The sequence below is a fragment of the Lepidothrix coronata genome, unplaced genomic scaffold, assembly GCF_001604755.1.
Source record: "Lepidothrix coronata isolate B3197 unplaced genomic scaffold, Lepidothrix_coronata-1.0 Scaffold34, whole genome shotgun sequence".
Classification (NCBI taxonomy): Eukaryota; Metazoa; Chordata; class Aves; order Passeriformes; family Pipridae; genus Lepidothrix; species Lepidothrix coronata.
The window spans coordinates 3,444,421-3,460,284 of NW_016690214.1; the positions used below are offsets into that span (position 1 = coordinate 3,444,421).

Below are 15,864 nucleotides of genomic sequence, written 5' to 3' on the forward strand. Positions count from 1 at the left end.
CGGCGGGGGCGGGGCCTGCCCGCGCGCCCAGCACCACGTGACCCGCCCGCCCCGCGCGCGCGGCCCAACGGCCGCGGGCCCCGCCCCCGCCGGGACCACGTGACGCGCGGAAGGGCTGGGGCGCGCTGGCCACGCCCCTTCTCCGCCGAGGCCGCGCCCCTTCTTCCAGAGAACACGCCCATTCTCGCCGAAGCCACGCCCCTTCTCCCTTCCCGCTGTCAGCCGGGTTTTCCCGCCGCGGCCGTGACGTCACGCAGTACTGCACGCCGCCGACGTCACACCCTCCGACGTCACACCCCCAGTTGACTTCACGCTCCCCGTCGACGTCACACCCTCTGTGATGTCACGCCCCGCTGACGTCACCCCGCCGGTCCGCGCCCCGCTCCCGTTTCCCGCCCCGCCCTTCCGGGGCCGATCCCCGCCCGTCCCGCCTGCCGGTGCCGCCGTGCCCATGGAGGCCGCCGGCGAGGCCGAGGCGCGGCTGCTGCTGCTGCAGGAGGCCCGGGAGAGCATCGAGGCGGCGCGGAGCTACCGCCGGGAGCTGCAGCAGCGCCTGCGGGGGCTGCACCAGGCGCGGCAGCAGGTGGGGAGCGGGACGGGCTGTGCGGGGCTGCCCTGCCCGCGGCTGTGCCCGCACGGTGTCCCCGGGGGGGGGTGTGGAGGCACCGGGGACTCCCCCGGGGCACCGGGGACCCCGGGCCGCTCCCATCCCGAGCCGTGTGTTTTTCCATGACCCCGGAGCCACCGGTGGGAGCCGGGGCTGGGGGAGCCCCGCGGGACCCGCGTGTGGATGCTGGAGCTGGGAGATGCGGGAATGGGAGATGTGGGAAGTGCCTGGAGGAAAGGGATGTGAGCTGGTATCTGTTACTACGCTGAGCCTCGTTGTCTGGGATTATAGAGAGGTTTCCCAGGCAAGGATAACGATGTGTAAAGGAGTACTTTTTCTGAAGTAGCTGGGATGCTGAGTCTGATTTAATAGCAGTGTCACACCCATCGCCGTCCCGTCACATCAGGTCCCTGCCGGGCAAGCTGCCCTCTGGCCGGGATGCCCTCCGAGCTCTGCTGTCCCCATGCCCCGCTCTCCGTGGGTCACGTACTCCGTGGGTCAGGCACGAGCGCTGCCAACATTCCAGGTTGGCTGGTTCGTCTGCGGCTCTGCGCTGGAGTCGGGGCAGGGTTTTCCTTGGGACGGTACCAGCGGGAGATGCGGGATGAGATAGGCAGGTGTGGGCAGGGAGAGTCACACGGCAGGACTGGCTCCTCTGCCGAGGCACCCCTGAGCACTCTGGGGGTTGTAGACTAGGAGCAGTGCCTTACTATCTTTGAGTCAGCTCTGCAAGGAGTAAATTAAAAAAACCCAAACAAAACCAAGGTCAGAGAATGTTTCTGTGGCGCCCTGGTAGTTTTTCTGGAGCAGATTCCGTTAGTGTAGGAAGCTGCTGTGAGTCTGCTGGGGGAGTGCCCTGCCCCGGGTGCGTGTGGGTGCTCACTGTGCATTAAATTAGTCACTGTTGAAACCACAGGCTGCTTAAGAAAATGAATTGTGCATGGTTGTCTTTAATCCAAACCTTGCCCTCTCAAAGTGCTGCCTGATGGCTCAGAGGGAGCTGAGGGGGAGCCCTTTGTGCAGTGGCCGTGAGTGTGCAGTTACCTCACCTTTCCCTTTCCTCTCAGGGCGAATTCCTTTGCCGTGTGCACCCTTCTGTTTTCTCTCTTTCCACCTTCAGGACCACGGGCTGTTTTGTCCACAAAGGATCACACATCCAGGAGTTCCCTGGGGTTCAGACAGTGGGAGCTTTATCATCTGGGGGCCGATGTGAATGGATCGCTTCCGTTGCATCCTTTTCCTCTGGACCAATGGGACGTGATTTTTCCACAGCTCTGTGTGTCCAGGGACTTGCATTTCCTCTTTTGCAGGGCGAGGAGTATCTAATTTTGAGGCTGAGCTGCCTGTAATGGGCTTAGAGAAGTGGCTGCTCTGCCTTCCTTCACCCCACCCCTTCACAAAGCTAAATACTTCCTTTTTTACCCCAAGCATTGAAATAACACGAGAAGGGAAACCGAGCTGTGTGGCAGCTGCAGAGCTTCATGAATATTACTTGAAGAGGAAATTTATTTTACCTAACCAGAGAGCTTCCTGTGTTGGTTGTCTGTGCTTCTAAATTATGTGTAGTGAGATCTGAGCACGTTGCAGAATTTCCTTGTGTGTGGGACTTAGAAAAATTGTTCGTAGGGAGGTGTTTACCCCTGACTTTTGCCTCTTTGGCTCAGGGACGTTCCAAGTGTGTTTTCTTCCCTAAAAGTCAGATTCAGCAAGTTTGCAACCATTTTAATGAGCACTTGTAGAACCTTCTGTGGTCTGGTTCTTCCGGAGTCAAACCAGGCTTGGTGTTCACCCAAAGGCAGATATTTGAACAAAATTGAAAAGAAGGCAGTTTTAGGAGGATTTTAAAAATTATAGGGCCTGGAAAAGTGCTCCTGGATACTCTTCTAAAAGCCTGATACCGTTTTCTTTCCACAGAGTATGTGATGACAGAGTGTAGGATTACAGCAGTGGGTTTTTTTGAGGGGCAGCAGGGAGAAGACCTACAGGGCATTTGGATTTTTTGACAAGAAAAACTCCTTTGTTGAAGTTCCTGTGACCCAGTTTGTATTTTGCTTAGTTAATATGCTCTTCCCCTCCTCCAGGCTGGTTTCTTTGCCTCCCTCCCTGCTGTGTGTGTACTAAAAATGACTGCACTAATTTGTTAACTGGTAGTGGTCGTTTTTTTGAGCTGACTTCACTCAACAGCTTTACTCCAGCAGATGTAGATGAGGTAGTTCAGGAGAAGATGTGTGTGGCCTTTGCCTTTTACCCTGAACCCTTCTTTCCTGTTATCTGAATTCAGATCAAAGAGAGCGCAACACTGACCAGGGACGTGCTCGAGCAACATTTTAACGATTTGAAAGGGACGCTGAAGAAGCTGCTGGATGAGAGGCTGCTGTCCCTGCTGCAGGAGGTGGATGTCATAGAGCAGGAGAGCATCAAGCCCTTGGATGAGTGCCAGAAGCTGATCGAGCACGGGGTGAGCACGGCCGATGATCTGCTCAGGGAAGGTAAGGCAGCACCTGGGGCTGGGCCTGAGCTCTGCCTCCCAGTGTGTGTCTGTCAAAGGCTGGAATGTTCCCGTTGTTATCAGTGTATTTGGCTCGTTTTGGATTTCTCTCAAACCAAATGTTGGGGAAAGGTTCAGGCTGGGTAGATGTGGTGAAGAGCTGATCAACGTTGTCTCCTACAAACCTGTAGTTTAACGTTTCACTCCAGTCCTGGGGTGTACATGTGTCAGTGTAGCCTCTCCTGAAGGGCAGGAAGTTCTGGGGAAATGTCTCACTGCAGGGGTGTTCAGTGCCTCTCCAGGACAGACAGAGGATTCTGTCAGGCTACTTTGAAATAAAATACATCTTGGGTACCATTACAGTAAAGTGTCTCTGTTGGTGGATAAGTTGTTTCTGTCTTACTGAAACAAGCAGATTATCCTGCTGGGCGTGACTGCATTCACTGTGGATGGGGAACATCAGGAATGAAACGGCCACTGTATGGGGAAAATTCTTTCGAAATGTCTGTGGATGAGGCAGACACAAATGGACATGTGGAATATTGCTGTCAGGGCCAGCCTGTGCCCTGCTGGTGCTGAATACCTCTGCAGAAAGGAATGTCACTGTTGCCTGTTTTCCCCACACTGCAGAACTTACTGGGAGCGTGTCTGAGCCATGAGTGTGTTGGCAGTTTCCTTGCATTGTTCTCGTGTCTCAACTTTAACTTTCTTTCAACATGAGCTCAGTCCTGGAGCTGAGGCACACTGAGCTGTGTCCCAGGGGTGGGAAAGCTCCCAGCTCCCCTCAGCCTCCAACTTTGTGTGTGCTGGCTTGGGAGCTCTGTGCCTGCTCACAGGAGTAGGGACAGCGTTTATGGATTAATTTGTTGGGGTTTTGTCCATCACCACAGCTCTGGGACAGCTGGGAGTCACCTCGGTTTTATTTTAAGTCTCAGGTTACTGAATCAGGGTGGTGGCAAAGATTGCTGGTGTTTTATGTGAGTTCTGTGAGGTCTCATGAGAACCTGACTGACTCTGCACTTCCATGCCCTGGTCCCCTGCACAGCACATCCCTGACCCTGTGGGCAGGACGAGCTCACGCTGCAGCTGAGTCAGAAAGGAGTTAAACCTCCGTGGTTATTAAACCTCCTGCTGCCAACTGTGACGTGTGCTTTCCTTCAGAGCTTTGTAACGTGTGTAATCCTCCATCAGGAGAAGGACTGAGCTTGCTGATGTTGTGAATTACTGTAAACTCATCAGACTGGAGACTGGAGCACGTGTCTCTGTAAGCTGAGTGTGGAATGCTACTTTATATGGAAAGCTCAGGAAAATATTTGTGTTTATCCCCATGCTTTAATGCATGGATTACTCCCTTCACCATGACAATAGTTACCATTTTAATTTTAGCAAACAATGGTTGAAGCTATTCCTTGCTTTTTAAGCACCTCTTTTTTATTTTCTGATCAGTGAAGGTGCTTTGCTTTTTTCTTCCTTTAAAGCAGGTGAAGGAAGGGATTAATAACCCTGATTTTTGGCATCTGACCCCAGTTCTGCTACCGTCTGAGACCTGAGGCAAATTATTACATCTGTTATGGGGTGTGTCTACAGAGAGCTTTGAGAGCTTCAAAAGTTGCTAGATAGGCTTTCTGTTGTTAACTATAATTGTATTTTCTAGCTAAGACTAGCAAAAGTGCTGAGGATGCTTCATGTTTAATTGGCTGCTCATGTCAGAACTGGTTATTCTTTGAAGCAAGGAATGCCTTTTGTGGCCGTTGTCTCATGAGGAATATTTTTGCTGTTTGGTTGCAGGGGAGAGTGCAGTCGATGGAGATGTGGGACAAGAGAATGAGAAACTTTGCAACTTTACAAAAAAAGCTTTACACATCCAGCTAGATAGGTAAGACACGACACCCTGAGGTGATCTGAGGCAGCAGCATGTGTGCCCTTCTTGTGCAGGGCATCTTTTCTCCTCTGCAACAAAGCTTTCTGCTCCACTGCCTTCAAAGATTCACTGGAAGTGTTGCTGTCCTGTTTGTTTCACAGACTTTCAGTGGGGCTGGCACTCACAGAATGGAGTGGTTTTCACCCTCCATATGCTCTGTAGAAATAGAGGCTGTTTATTTGGGAGCAGTGAAGCCACTCCTTGTGGAACAGCCTGTGTTGCAGAGTATTTACTGAGAAACAGACAGTCTGGTTGGGGCTCAAACACAGTGTTTGCTGAGTCTTTTAAGTTTGGACTGCACGAGCCAATTTCTGCAGCTGTTCTCTCTTTGCAAATCTGCCCAGATTCGAGTGCATGGATGAAATATGGATTTGCAGGAGCTGGCCCCTCTCATTACAGCAAACTTTCCTTTCTCAGCTTACCAGAAGTGCCCTCCTTGGTTGATGTGCCTTGTCTGTCTGCCCAGCTGGATGACTGCCTCCTTACCATACTGAAAAATCAGATATTCAGACATGGAACTGTGGCATCTCGCCCACCTGTGCAGCTGGAGGAGTTTGTGGAAAAGCCTGGGGGTATTTTAGTCCGCTGGTGTAAGGTAGGTAAAATATCCTGTGTGACAATCCTTTAGATTGACTCTTATTGAAAGAATGGAACGATCCACTTTCTTTCTGAATTCTCTACTGCCTTCCAAGGACTGGTCCACTCTATGTGCAGTTAGAAACTTCAGAAGAGTTCTTTATGGCAATGGTGTCATTTAAAGGCAAGGTGATGTAGTGCTGGTGTGGTTGGTGCTGGGGTTTGTGTCTGCCTGGCAGTGACACTTGTGAGTTGGACTCTTACTCTTGGACTCCTCCTGTTCCCACCTGCAGGTAGAAAGGGCCAACGTGCTCCTCTGCCTCAGTGTCCTCCCTGTGAGTGGGAAGGCTGGGAGGGGCAGCTGAGATCCTGCTACCTCTGCTTCGTGTGCTTGAGCAAGGGCCAGGTGCTGGACAAGCAGGAAACAACTCCTTCCTGTGCTCTTCCCGCTAAACAAATAAACATTAGGGTGTAATCTGTGTGATGCTGTTGTACAAACAAGAGCCAGAACTGCTGAGGGTGTTTGACAGGTGATTTCCACATTCCTGTTGTGCTGTGGGAGTGGTTGGTTTGTGTGGCAGGAACAGCCAAGCACAGTGGGGCTGAACTCCACTGCTGAAGTGATGCTTTTGTTCCCTTTGAAGATGCTTTAGCACACCCAGGATGAGGCTGAACCTGTTCTGTTGTGCTTTTACACCTAAATGTGTTTGTGTTCTGTGGGAGGTGCAGTGGGTAGAAAGAGAAATAATATTGTGGTTAGTTAGTCCAGTAGCCTTTCTTTTCAACAGACAGACCATTTTTGAGTAAACCACTGCTGTGGTCTGATGTGGTTTGGTTGTTGTTGGACAGCTCTGTGCTCCTTGGCAGCATCAAACAAACTTTTGTTGTTCTAGCAACAGCCAGCCCTTGGTTGGCCACCCTTCATGTGTGGAGGATGTGGGCTCAGGTTATAAACCCACAGGCAGTGGGCACTGCTGTCACGTGGGGGGTGATTTTCTGTGCTGCAGAGGAGTTCCCTGAGTTTCTAGCCAGATGTATCTATATTTTAATGGTATCTGCATAATCTAGCCAGATGTATCTATATTTTAATGGTATCTGCATAATCTAGCCAGATGTATAATAATATATCTTGCTAGATTGAAAAGTCTTCTTTTAAATGTTTCTTCTCCTGTAGATACTTTTAAACTGTAATTGAGTAATTGTGGTACTTCTTTTGGTATCAGTTGGTTCGGACGCTGATGTTGTTTCCCATAAGGCACTGAAATACCTCGTGGGTTGGTCACCTGCAGCTCCACCCTCAGATGTGCCCCTCCAGGGGCAAAGGGCAGAGCCGAGGGGCCCTTTCTGAGGGCAGTGGCTGTTCTGCAGGTGGACGAGGACTTCACCCCCCAGGATTACCGGCTGCAGTTCCGCAAGGGCACCGCCAGCCCCTTCGAGGACGTGTACGTGGGCTCGGAGACGGAGTTCATGGTGCTGCACCTCGACCCCCACGTGGATTACCAGTTCCGGGTGTGCGCCCGCGGGGACGGGCGGCAGGAGTGGAGCCCCTGGAGTGTCCCCCAGCTCGGCCGCACCACGCTGGTGCCACACGGTACTGCCCTGGGTGCTGCTCATCCCAAACCCTTGTACAGCCAACTCCTGCAGGTCCTCAGCTGGACAGAGCTGCTTTTGGTGTGCTGAGGGGTGTCCTTGGCTGTGGAGGGTGTGTAACACGATGGACTGTCCCTCTGTCCTGCAGTTCATTCTCTGCTTCCCACCGTGAGGGACACTCAGTGAGCCTTTCATTCACTGCTTAGCCTTTGAAAGCATCAGTGAGCCAGAAGTAAAGCATTATTTTTCCTTCTCCCCCACCCCAACCTAAGCGTTTTTGATGACCTACAGCTCCCAACAAGCTCTTATCTTGGAGAGGGAAAAACCTAAATATTCTCTTCACTTGCAAGTTTTTAAGGGCAGTGGGTGACGAAGGTTTTCCTTTGCCTGCAGTATCACCTGGCAGGGATTGCAGCAAATTGAACTTCTGGCGAACTCTGAGCTGGGAAATACTTTTTGTAGCTGCAGTTTATTTGAAAAACAAATCTCTCTCCATCAGGAAAAGGCAAACCCAGCCCCTGTTTTTAGTGCAGCTTAAACTGCATCTGAGGTGGGCTGAGTGGACACTGTGATTGACTTGAGTTTGCACAGACAGGAGAGAGCTGAGTTGGGATTCACACTTTCCATGGGTTTTGTTTGTTTTCTTTGAAGAGTGGACAGCTGGTTTGGAGGGTTACAGCCTGAGCAGTCGGAGGAACATCGCGCTTCGGAATGATTCCCAGTCGTGTGGGGTCCTCTACTCCAAAGCTCCCACCTATTTCTGTGGGCAAACCTTGACCTTCAGGCAAGTACTTCTTGGGTGGCTGTTGTCTGGTGCACCCCCTGAGTGTCACACCTGAGCTGTGTGTAGCCCTGGGGCGCGTTTGAGTTGTGCATCAGCTCAGCCCCGTCACGGTGGAGTGTCTGTGTGAAGGCTCAATTCCTTCTCCTGCCTGGCTTTGTAGGAAAACACCTGATGTTTGTGTAGGACTTGCACTTGTGTAAAACAGAGATGAGTGAACTCCTGAGGGATGGTAAAATACAGCCCGTGCTGAGCGAATGTCTGGAATGTTGAACTTCCTGGAGTTTGTAGCAGCTGTTCTTGGCTGAAGGCAGTGGAGCTTTGCTGTTTAACCTTGGGCCAGGCAGTGCTCTCCTTCCCAGACTGTCCACAGGCTTTGAAGGCTTTGGACATGAAAACCTTGGATGTGCTGTTGGGATGACAGTCTGGCACCGATGTCTTTAACGTCCGAGATAATTAGTGCTGGTCAGGGCACTGCTTGAAACTGGCATTAGAAAATCCAGAGTGGGGAAGGGATCTTGTGAAATTTAGGTTTTCCATTTGACACAGAACATGATTAAAACCCTTGGCAGCTTTGCTGCCTGTCCTCCTGTCCCTGAGATGATGCTGTTTAACGGGGTATGAGGAATGTCCTTGTGGATATGTCAGTTGTAATTAGAGACCTCAGAGGCTCTGAAGCTTTATTTCATTTTTCCCTGGTTAAATAAAACTACTTGCTGTACAGCAGGCAACCCCCAAAGGCAATTAGAAGGGGCTGTTCATGATATTTTTGTAACTTATTCCGTGGTGTTTCATTTTGCCCTTCCTGATAATGGATTATCTGAACTTCAGGTGGTTGTAGTGTGAGGATGTGTTCAGTTGCCCTGTCTGAGATGAGATAAAAAGATCTAAAGCTTTCATTTGAAATCTGTTGCTAGATTTAACTTCTCTTGGCTCAGAAATGCCTGTGAAATTAAAGGCAGAACCCTGAGGTTTCCCTTGGTTCCCTCTCAGACCAGTGCCTTTTATCTTTTTTTATTGGTAGCACATGAAAATCTTTTGCTTCACATTTTGGTAACATGGCCTTCCCTCCAAGGGGAGATTGTTTCAGGATGGCAGAGCACAAACAAGCAACTGTCCACAAGAACTGCTGTGACAGGAATCTTAAGATTGGAAATGGGTTGTGTTCCTCTTCCAAGGTCCAAGAGAAGTTCCTTGTGTGGAAGTGTGAGAGATTTTGCTGAGCAGGGAGATGCAGCACTCGGTGCTTGGCTTTCTCCATCTGCTGGGACACAAGGGAGTTACTCTGAGGGATGAGGGGCTTGCAGAGCAGACCAGGAGAGCGAGGTTCTGCTCAGGTGTTTGTGGAGCAGCTGCGTGTTCTCTGTGTTCAGGACCCAGGCACAGGGTGGAAAGTCAGGGGAAAGAGAAGCTGTGACAAACACAGTGCTTTGGATCTGCTTTTTAAAGCCACACTGTGACAGTTGTCCTGAGGTGAAGCATTTGGAGGAGCTGTGGGAAAACATCCCTGCTTGAGGTCAAGTCTCATCCTGTTCCTTTGCAGCCTTCAGGGAGCTGCCCTTGGGAAGGGGAATGTTTCTCCACAGTGATGTGCTCTGCATCTCTCTAAGGCTTTGTTTGCAGTGGCAGCCACAGTGCCTCTGTCCAGGCTGGTGGTTTGGGATCTCCCAGCAGATGCCCTGTGATGATCCCACTGACTTGGTCAGGAGCCCCCCACAACCCTGCTGAGAGCTGACACAGAGGGAGCCCCTGGGATCCCCCCCAGGCTGACTTCTCTGTGCTCTGAGGCAAAGGCCAGCTGGGGGTGGGTGACTGGGTCAGTGCCTGTGCTGCAGTGACAGAGCCAGGCCTTCTTTTGCAGCATTTGGGGTGGGAGAAGGGATTGAACCTTATCCCACTGAGCAGCGTTCCCACCACGTATTCTGGGGACTCTTAAAAATTTTAATTCCCAGGGATCACAGTCATAGTGGGTTTATGGTTATGCATTTTTGGTGATTCTTGTGACTGTGCAAACACTTATGTCCAACCCAAAACTCAGGAAATGCTCCTTTAACTAAGGGATGGAATGAATCAGTGTTACCTTATGCACAAAGTTTACAGATAAATGGCTGTTTATGAAGCTTCACCAGTAACTCAAGTTTAAAATCTAAAGCAGAGCAACGAAATGAATTTGAAATCTCATTTAAAGTTGCTCTGTGAAAACACTGTGGATCCCTTCCAAAGCAAAAGCTTCTTTGAGATTTCTTTTTCTTTTCTCTGCTTTTTTTTTTTTTCTCTCTTAGTGACATTCCCAGGGGACTGAAAAACCTAATGGAGTGCAAAAGTAAAACATGGTTCCAATTTTATCGTCCCTGTTTGTCTCGAAGGAGTTAACCCCTTGTGTGCCAGTCCACTGCCCACTTTAACTGCTGGTTCTTGAAAGCTTTGCTGAAGTTTTCCTGTTGTTTGGCTACAACCACGTATCAGTGCCAGTCTCTCAAACTGCAGTGAAAATAACCACTGGTTTACTTTCTAGAAAAGACCACCTGAGTTTCCTGAGTCACTCAGGCTCTCTCCAAAGTAGGATTTAGCACCTTTGAGAGGTGGCAGTACAAGACAAAGGATTCAAATGCAGAAGAGCCCCTGGGTGTACAAACTGTGCAGCCCCTGGGGCCCAGAGGGAACTGAGTCCCTGCTCATTTGCACAACTTGTTTGCGTTTTCTTCAGAGAGTCTTGCCCAGCATGCAATCCTAAATGCAGCTGAGCAGAAGCCAGACTTGTAAATGCTCTTCCAGGCATTGCTTTTAGCACACATCTGCATTGAGCTGATTTATTAAAAAAGCTCAACCCAACACCCTCATCCCATTATAGCAGAACATGGCAGGGCTCAAAAAAACTGTTTAAGTTGTGCTTAGTAAATCCTTGCTGAAACTCCAGCTGTCTGGCCATAATGTGTGATGCTGCCCAGAAGCCTGGTGTAGCTGATTGCAGATTTGTGTGTATTGGTTCCTTCAGACAACTGGAAATCATTTCTGAAGATAATTTCTAAGCTGTGACAGTGGAAAAAATTATTAAGTAGCACTGAAAGTCTGCAGGAAGCATGTTTATGCTTTGTACAGATTAATATTGTTGCTCTGTGGAGCTGCTGGGAAAACTGGTAGGAATTTTGGTCATTTTGGCCAATCTCCCTAAACGTTTGGATGAATTTGTTGAGGACACAGAACAGGGGTTTGGTGTGACAGTCTGGATGTCGGGGTATGTTTTGATTTAAAGCTTCAGGGTCTGACTTACCCTTTTGCTCGGCAGGATTGAAACTGTGGGTCAGCCAGACCGGCGGGACAGCCTGGGGGTGTGTGTGGAGCAGCAGAACGGCTTCGACTCCCTGCAGCGGGACAAAGCCGTGTGCATCAGCACCAATGGTGAGTCTGGAGTGTGGGATCCCTGCCCAAAACACACAGCCCCGGGTTCTTTACATCCCTGGGGAACGGACGAGCAACTCCCATGTAGATGCTGCTGGTGCAGTTAAAAATCTTGGGTGAGATCACAGATCTCCTGCTCGCAGTTCTTGCAGCCTGCTCGATGTGTAGCACCAAATGCAGCGGGGTTACTTCCCCGTTTGCCTGCAGAAAACAGGGAGAAAGTGAGGAATGCTGTTAGACGTGCTGACTGTTTCAGGGGCAGTGTTTGTGAACGGGAAGGAGATGACAAACCAGCTGCCTGCTGTCACCTCGGGCTCCACCGTGACGTTCGACATGGAAGTTGTGCAGTTGGGGCCCTGCAGCAACGAGGGAGGAAACTTCAAGCTCCGAGTGACCATCAGCTCCAACAACAGAGAAGTGGTCTTTGACTGGGTACTTGATCAGTGCTGTGGCTCTTTGTATTTTGGGTGTTCATTTTCATACCCAGGCTGGAAGGTTTTGGTGTTTTAGCAGCGACTAAAGGAGATTTTTTGTTCTTGCTGTAAAGTGTAAGGTTAAAGCCTGGGTTTCCAGCTGTTTGACAACAATCTGGTAACAAAAACCTGTCTTTATAGTACTTGAACTCCACTATATTGTACTTCCTACTGGATTCATTTAAACAATAATTGTGAAACATTGGATTTGTTACTCTGGAAAAAGCTAGAAGCAGGCATTTGCTTAGGCAAATTAATTTAAGCAGTCCATCAGACCTTTCCCTTTCTTCCTCCAGACTTGATTCGTGTCAGTATTTCATTGTACTCTCGTCTCAGGGTACGTGTGTTGTGTAGAGTTAACTTGGTGAGATGAGCATTTGGGGGTGGTAGTGGACCAAAGCTGTATTTATACCACCCAGAGAGAGCACAGTATTTAGAGCAGAGTCCTGCTATGCTTCCTGTTACACGCTGCTGCCTTAGGAGGGAATGGACAGTGGGCTCTGCCTGCAGCCCTTTCCCCGCACGGTACCGCTCGTCCCTCTGAGCAGGGACACTGAGCCAGCCTGTCCAGACATGGAGCCAGCCTGTTACTGAATCACTCAAGTGCCTTATTCTGGTATTTCTTGAACTGTTGTCTGTGTTGTCACTTGGAATATGTTTTCTAGAGTAGCTGCATGGTGATGCTCACATTGCCTCAGCCAGACCGAGTCCCGGAGCAGGATGTGATCCTGATCTGCTCTGAAAGTCTTCCCTAATTACAATTCCTGTGCAGCCTCTGCCCCAGCAAGTGTCAGGGATTTGGTACCTGGGCTTGATGTGTGGATTGGCAGCTGTGATTCCTCAGAGCCCTCCTGACACTCAGCACAACCTTCTCTCTACTGTCCAGCTACAGAGACGATGGCAGTGCCTGTTCTGAGGGGTAGGATTCCTGGCAATCCCAAATTGCTGCCTGGGAATGCCCTGCAGTCACGGGCAGGAGTGCATGTGTGTGGTCCAAGCTGGGACTGCTGCTGGAGATCAACCTGAGATAAGGGGCAGGGGCTTCAGGCAGACCCCACCTGCAGAGAGAACTGAACAGAGGGTGGTAATTCAGCTGTCCCCTCCATGGAGTAGGGTGGGATAAGGAATTAGTATGAAATAAATGACTTTGAGTTCAGAAGTTATGTAAAGTTACACCTGTTTCCTCCAAGGAACAACTAAGATTGAGAATGAGCTTATCAAAGAGAGCCTATTTCTGGTCAAAAGACTGAATGTTACTGGATTTAAAGATTATATTAAAGTAACACTGACTGAGGGGCTTCTTACCTCAAGTTCAATTAAAATTAAATATATTTTATGTTAGAATAGCAATATTTTTATAAAGCCTAGACAATCATACTGCCCTTTTTCCTTCAGTGGCACTATGTTACACCCTCTATGTTACACCATAATAAGCTTAAAGCATAAAACGCTTATTTTACATTGAATTAACATCCCCCATCCTCACACTGTCAGTACAAAAAGATCAGCCACCCTGCCTGCATTTTTCCCCAGGCATCTGTAGCAGGGTACAAGAATTTCAGACAAAAATGGCTGTTGGTGTTTACACCATTTACAAGAAAATGTGTGTAGATTCAGATGGGTGCAAAGAACCTGCACATGGCAGAGTTAGGTTGGAATTTGCTTTAAGACATGAAGTGAGGAAGACTGGACTCCCTTCAGGTCACATTATCCAGTGTTAGCAACAAAAAGCCTGCAGTACTCTTAGTTTTTCAAGCTCAGCTATTTCAGTGTTAGGGATTGAGAGGATACTGGCTTATCCTGTGCTTTCAGTGTTCCTTTAATTCTCCTGTGAAGAGTATTTTCCATACTTTATTACTATTATAAGGTTTAGTAGATGAAACAGTGCCAGCCCTGCTCAGAGAGGGTTGGGCTGGCACTCCAGGTAGCAGCAGACTTAGATCTTGCTCCATGTAGTAGTGCTGGCAGTTTTACCTAACACACTTCAGGTATCAGGTACTAGTTGGAACTTAGTACTTTTACCACGTGGAAACTAAAATTGTGAATATCCACATTTGTGAGGTACCGCCGGGTCAGGTACCTTTGCATCTGCTTTTGGAGGGGCTGTAGATTCTGCAGGATATTTACTTACATATTAGAAAATAAAGCTTAATCCTTGAATTCAGGTACTTCCAGAGGTGGCAAGGCCGTGTCAGTTTGTTCAGAACACACATAAAAGCAGCTGAAATGACTGTGAAGGGCCATGAGAGGCCCCAGCTGCTGCCCTGGAGAGCTGAGGGCGGCTCAGAAGAGTTTTCTGCCTTCAGGCTTTAGCTGGATGTTGAACAAGGGCAGTTTGCCAGTGGTGGGTTCTTCTGTTGTTCTTCTTGTGGTGGTTTTGTTTTTTATTTTAACTCAGCACAAGCCTCGCTGTCCAAATTGCAAATGAGGTACTTGGAGCCACCTCTTGCAGCCGCACCTTGTGAACGGGGCAGGAGCCAAGAGTCTCAGGGCAAGAGACCCAGCACTGAAGGAACAAAGTACTCAAGAAGTGGAAGAGGCTTGAACTAAAGGGTGCAAATCCCCTTCTTCCACAGCAGAGTTCAGCTGGATGGAAAACTTGACACTTGCTGTACAATTTGCACCTCTAGCTCTTGGAGCCCTGCAAGCAACAGAGTGTTAACGGCTTAGAAACCCGACCCTGAACGTTGTTTTCCTAAGCTAGTACAGTCACTTACCTCAACTAAGACTTATGTGTCAAGTGAAATTTGAATTTTTTTTTAAATAAAATTTTATCCCTTAACCATGTCTGGTCTAGGAAGTTATTTATTGGGGCATAAAGCTGAGCATCACGGTGTTCTAACAATATAAGAACATGTTTTCTAGAGCACCGCACCCATCTTTAAGAGCTTCTCTCCATTAATTTTTTTTTTTCCATTTTTTTCATCTTCTGTCTCTCAGGAGTCCTGAACACTTTCTTTCCACATTTCTCACCTGTGCACTTCCCTTTATTTCCAGGCAAAGTTCAGATTCTGACTGACATTTCTCACAAAAATAATTTTCCCCTTCTTTTTATAAAATTTGTTACAGCATCTATAAAGTCCTCTCAGTATTCCATCAAGGCTGATCTGTCTCTTCTCCATTTTACTGTTTCCATCCCTTCCTGGTGCATTCACTGGTACAGCTCTTACCCAGCAGCAGTTTTTGGCCAGTGTTACTGAGGGAGCAGCAGAGGTATTTAATCACCTTCAAATAAAGTCCACGTTGGACTAACACACAGATTTACTTCATTCCCTTAGTTCTGTGTTACCTGGAGCCTGTTCCAGTTATTTGGTCCCTTTTAAAGGAAAAGTAACTTGTGAAAGCAGTAAGGAAAGTTTCTGACTTGGCAGCTCTCCCTCACAAACATCACTCACATGAATTTTCCTCATGACGAGGGGCCCGGTGTTTCTCCTCAGGAGTTGCACCTTCACTCTCAGATCAAGCAGCCTAAAGCAGGAAGGAGTCAGGGAAGGACTTACCTACTCTAAAGCCTGTGTTTTCCTCGATGTGAAAGCAGTGTCAGATCTGTAACAGGGTCTGGTCCCACAGGAACACCTCCACCCAAGCACTGCTCCATGATGGCACCAAATTTCTGTGAATTAAGAAATAATTAACTTGGAACAGCATTGTCAAAATTGCCCTCACAGAATGGCTGCTGTATTGCCAAAGGTAAAATCAGACTGCTGGTTTGGGGGTTTGGTTTTGTTGATTAGGTAAATAATCAGAACAGTTCAAATTGTTGGCAACTGTTTCATTCCAGGCAGGGAATCCTCACCCCACCCCCCAAACCTCAAGGACTACATTGAAGACACACTCCAAGCACTGTGCACTGAAGGTGAACTCCAATCCATCTAACACCTCTGAATACAGTTTTTAATGCACTGAATTAAATATTCAAATCAGGTTAGGTTCCAGCTCAGGGATCACAGACCCTTTGTGATCAGCAAATACAAACCATCAGTAAAACCTGCCATGGACACACCAAAGGCCAGATGAGAACCTTGACAC

The 15,864-nt window shown here is 48.8% G+C and overlaps 1 protein-coding gene across 1 annotated transcript; it reads left to right on the plus strand.

Moving 5' to 3' along the window:
- Positions 1–431: 431 nt before the first annotated feature.
- On the plus strand, positions 432–14,622 carry CRLF3 (cytokine receptor like factor 3). The gene is made up of 8 exons (XM_017812151.1): positions 432–583; positions 2,889–3,096; positions 4,884–4,971; positions 5,434–5,611; positions 6,961–7,183; positions 7,834–7,966; positions 11,250–11,362; positions 11,619–14,622. The coding sequence occupies exons 1-8, from the start codon at positions 452–454 to the stop codon at positions 11,870–11,872; spliced, it is 1,329 nt and encodes a 442-aa protein (XP_017667640.1). The 5' UTR covers positions 432–451; the 3' UTR covers positions 11,873–14,622.
- Positions 14,623–15,864: the final 1,242 nt, after the last annotated feature.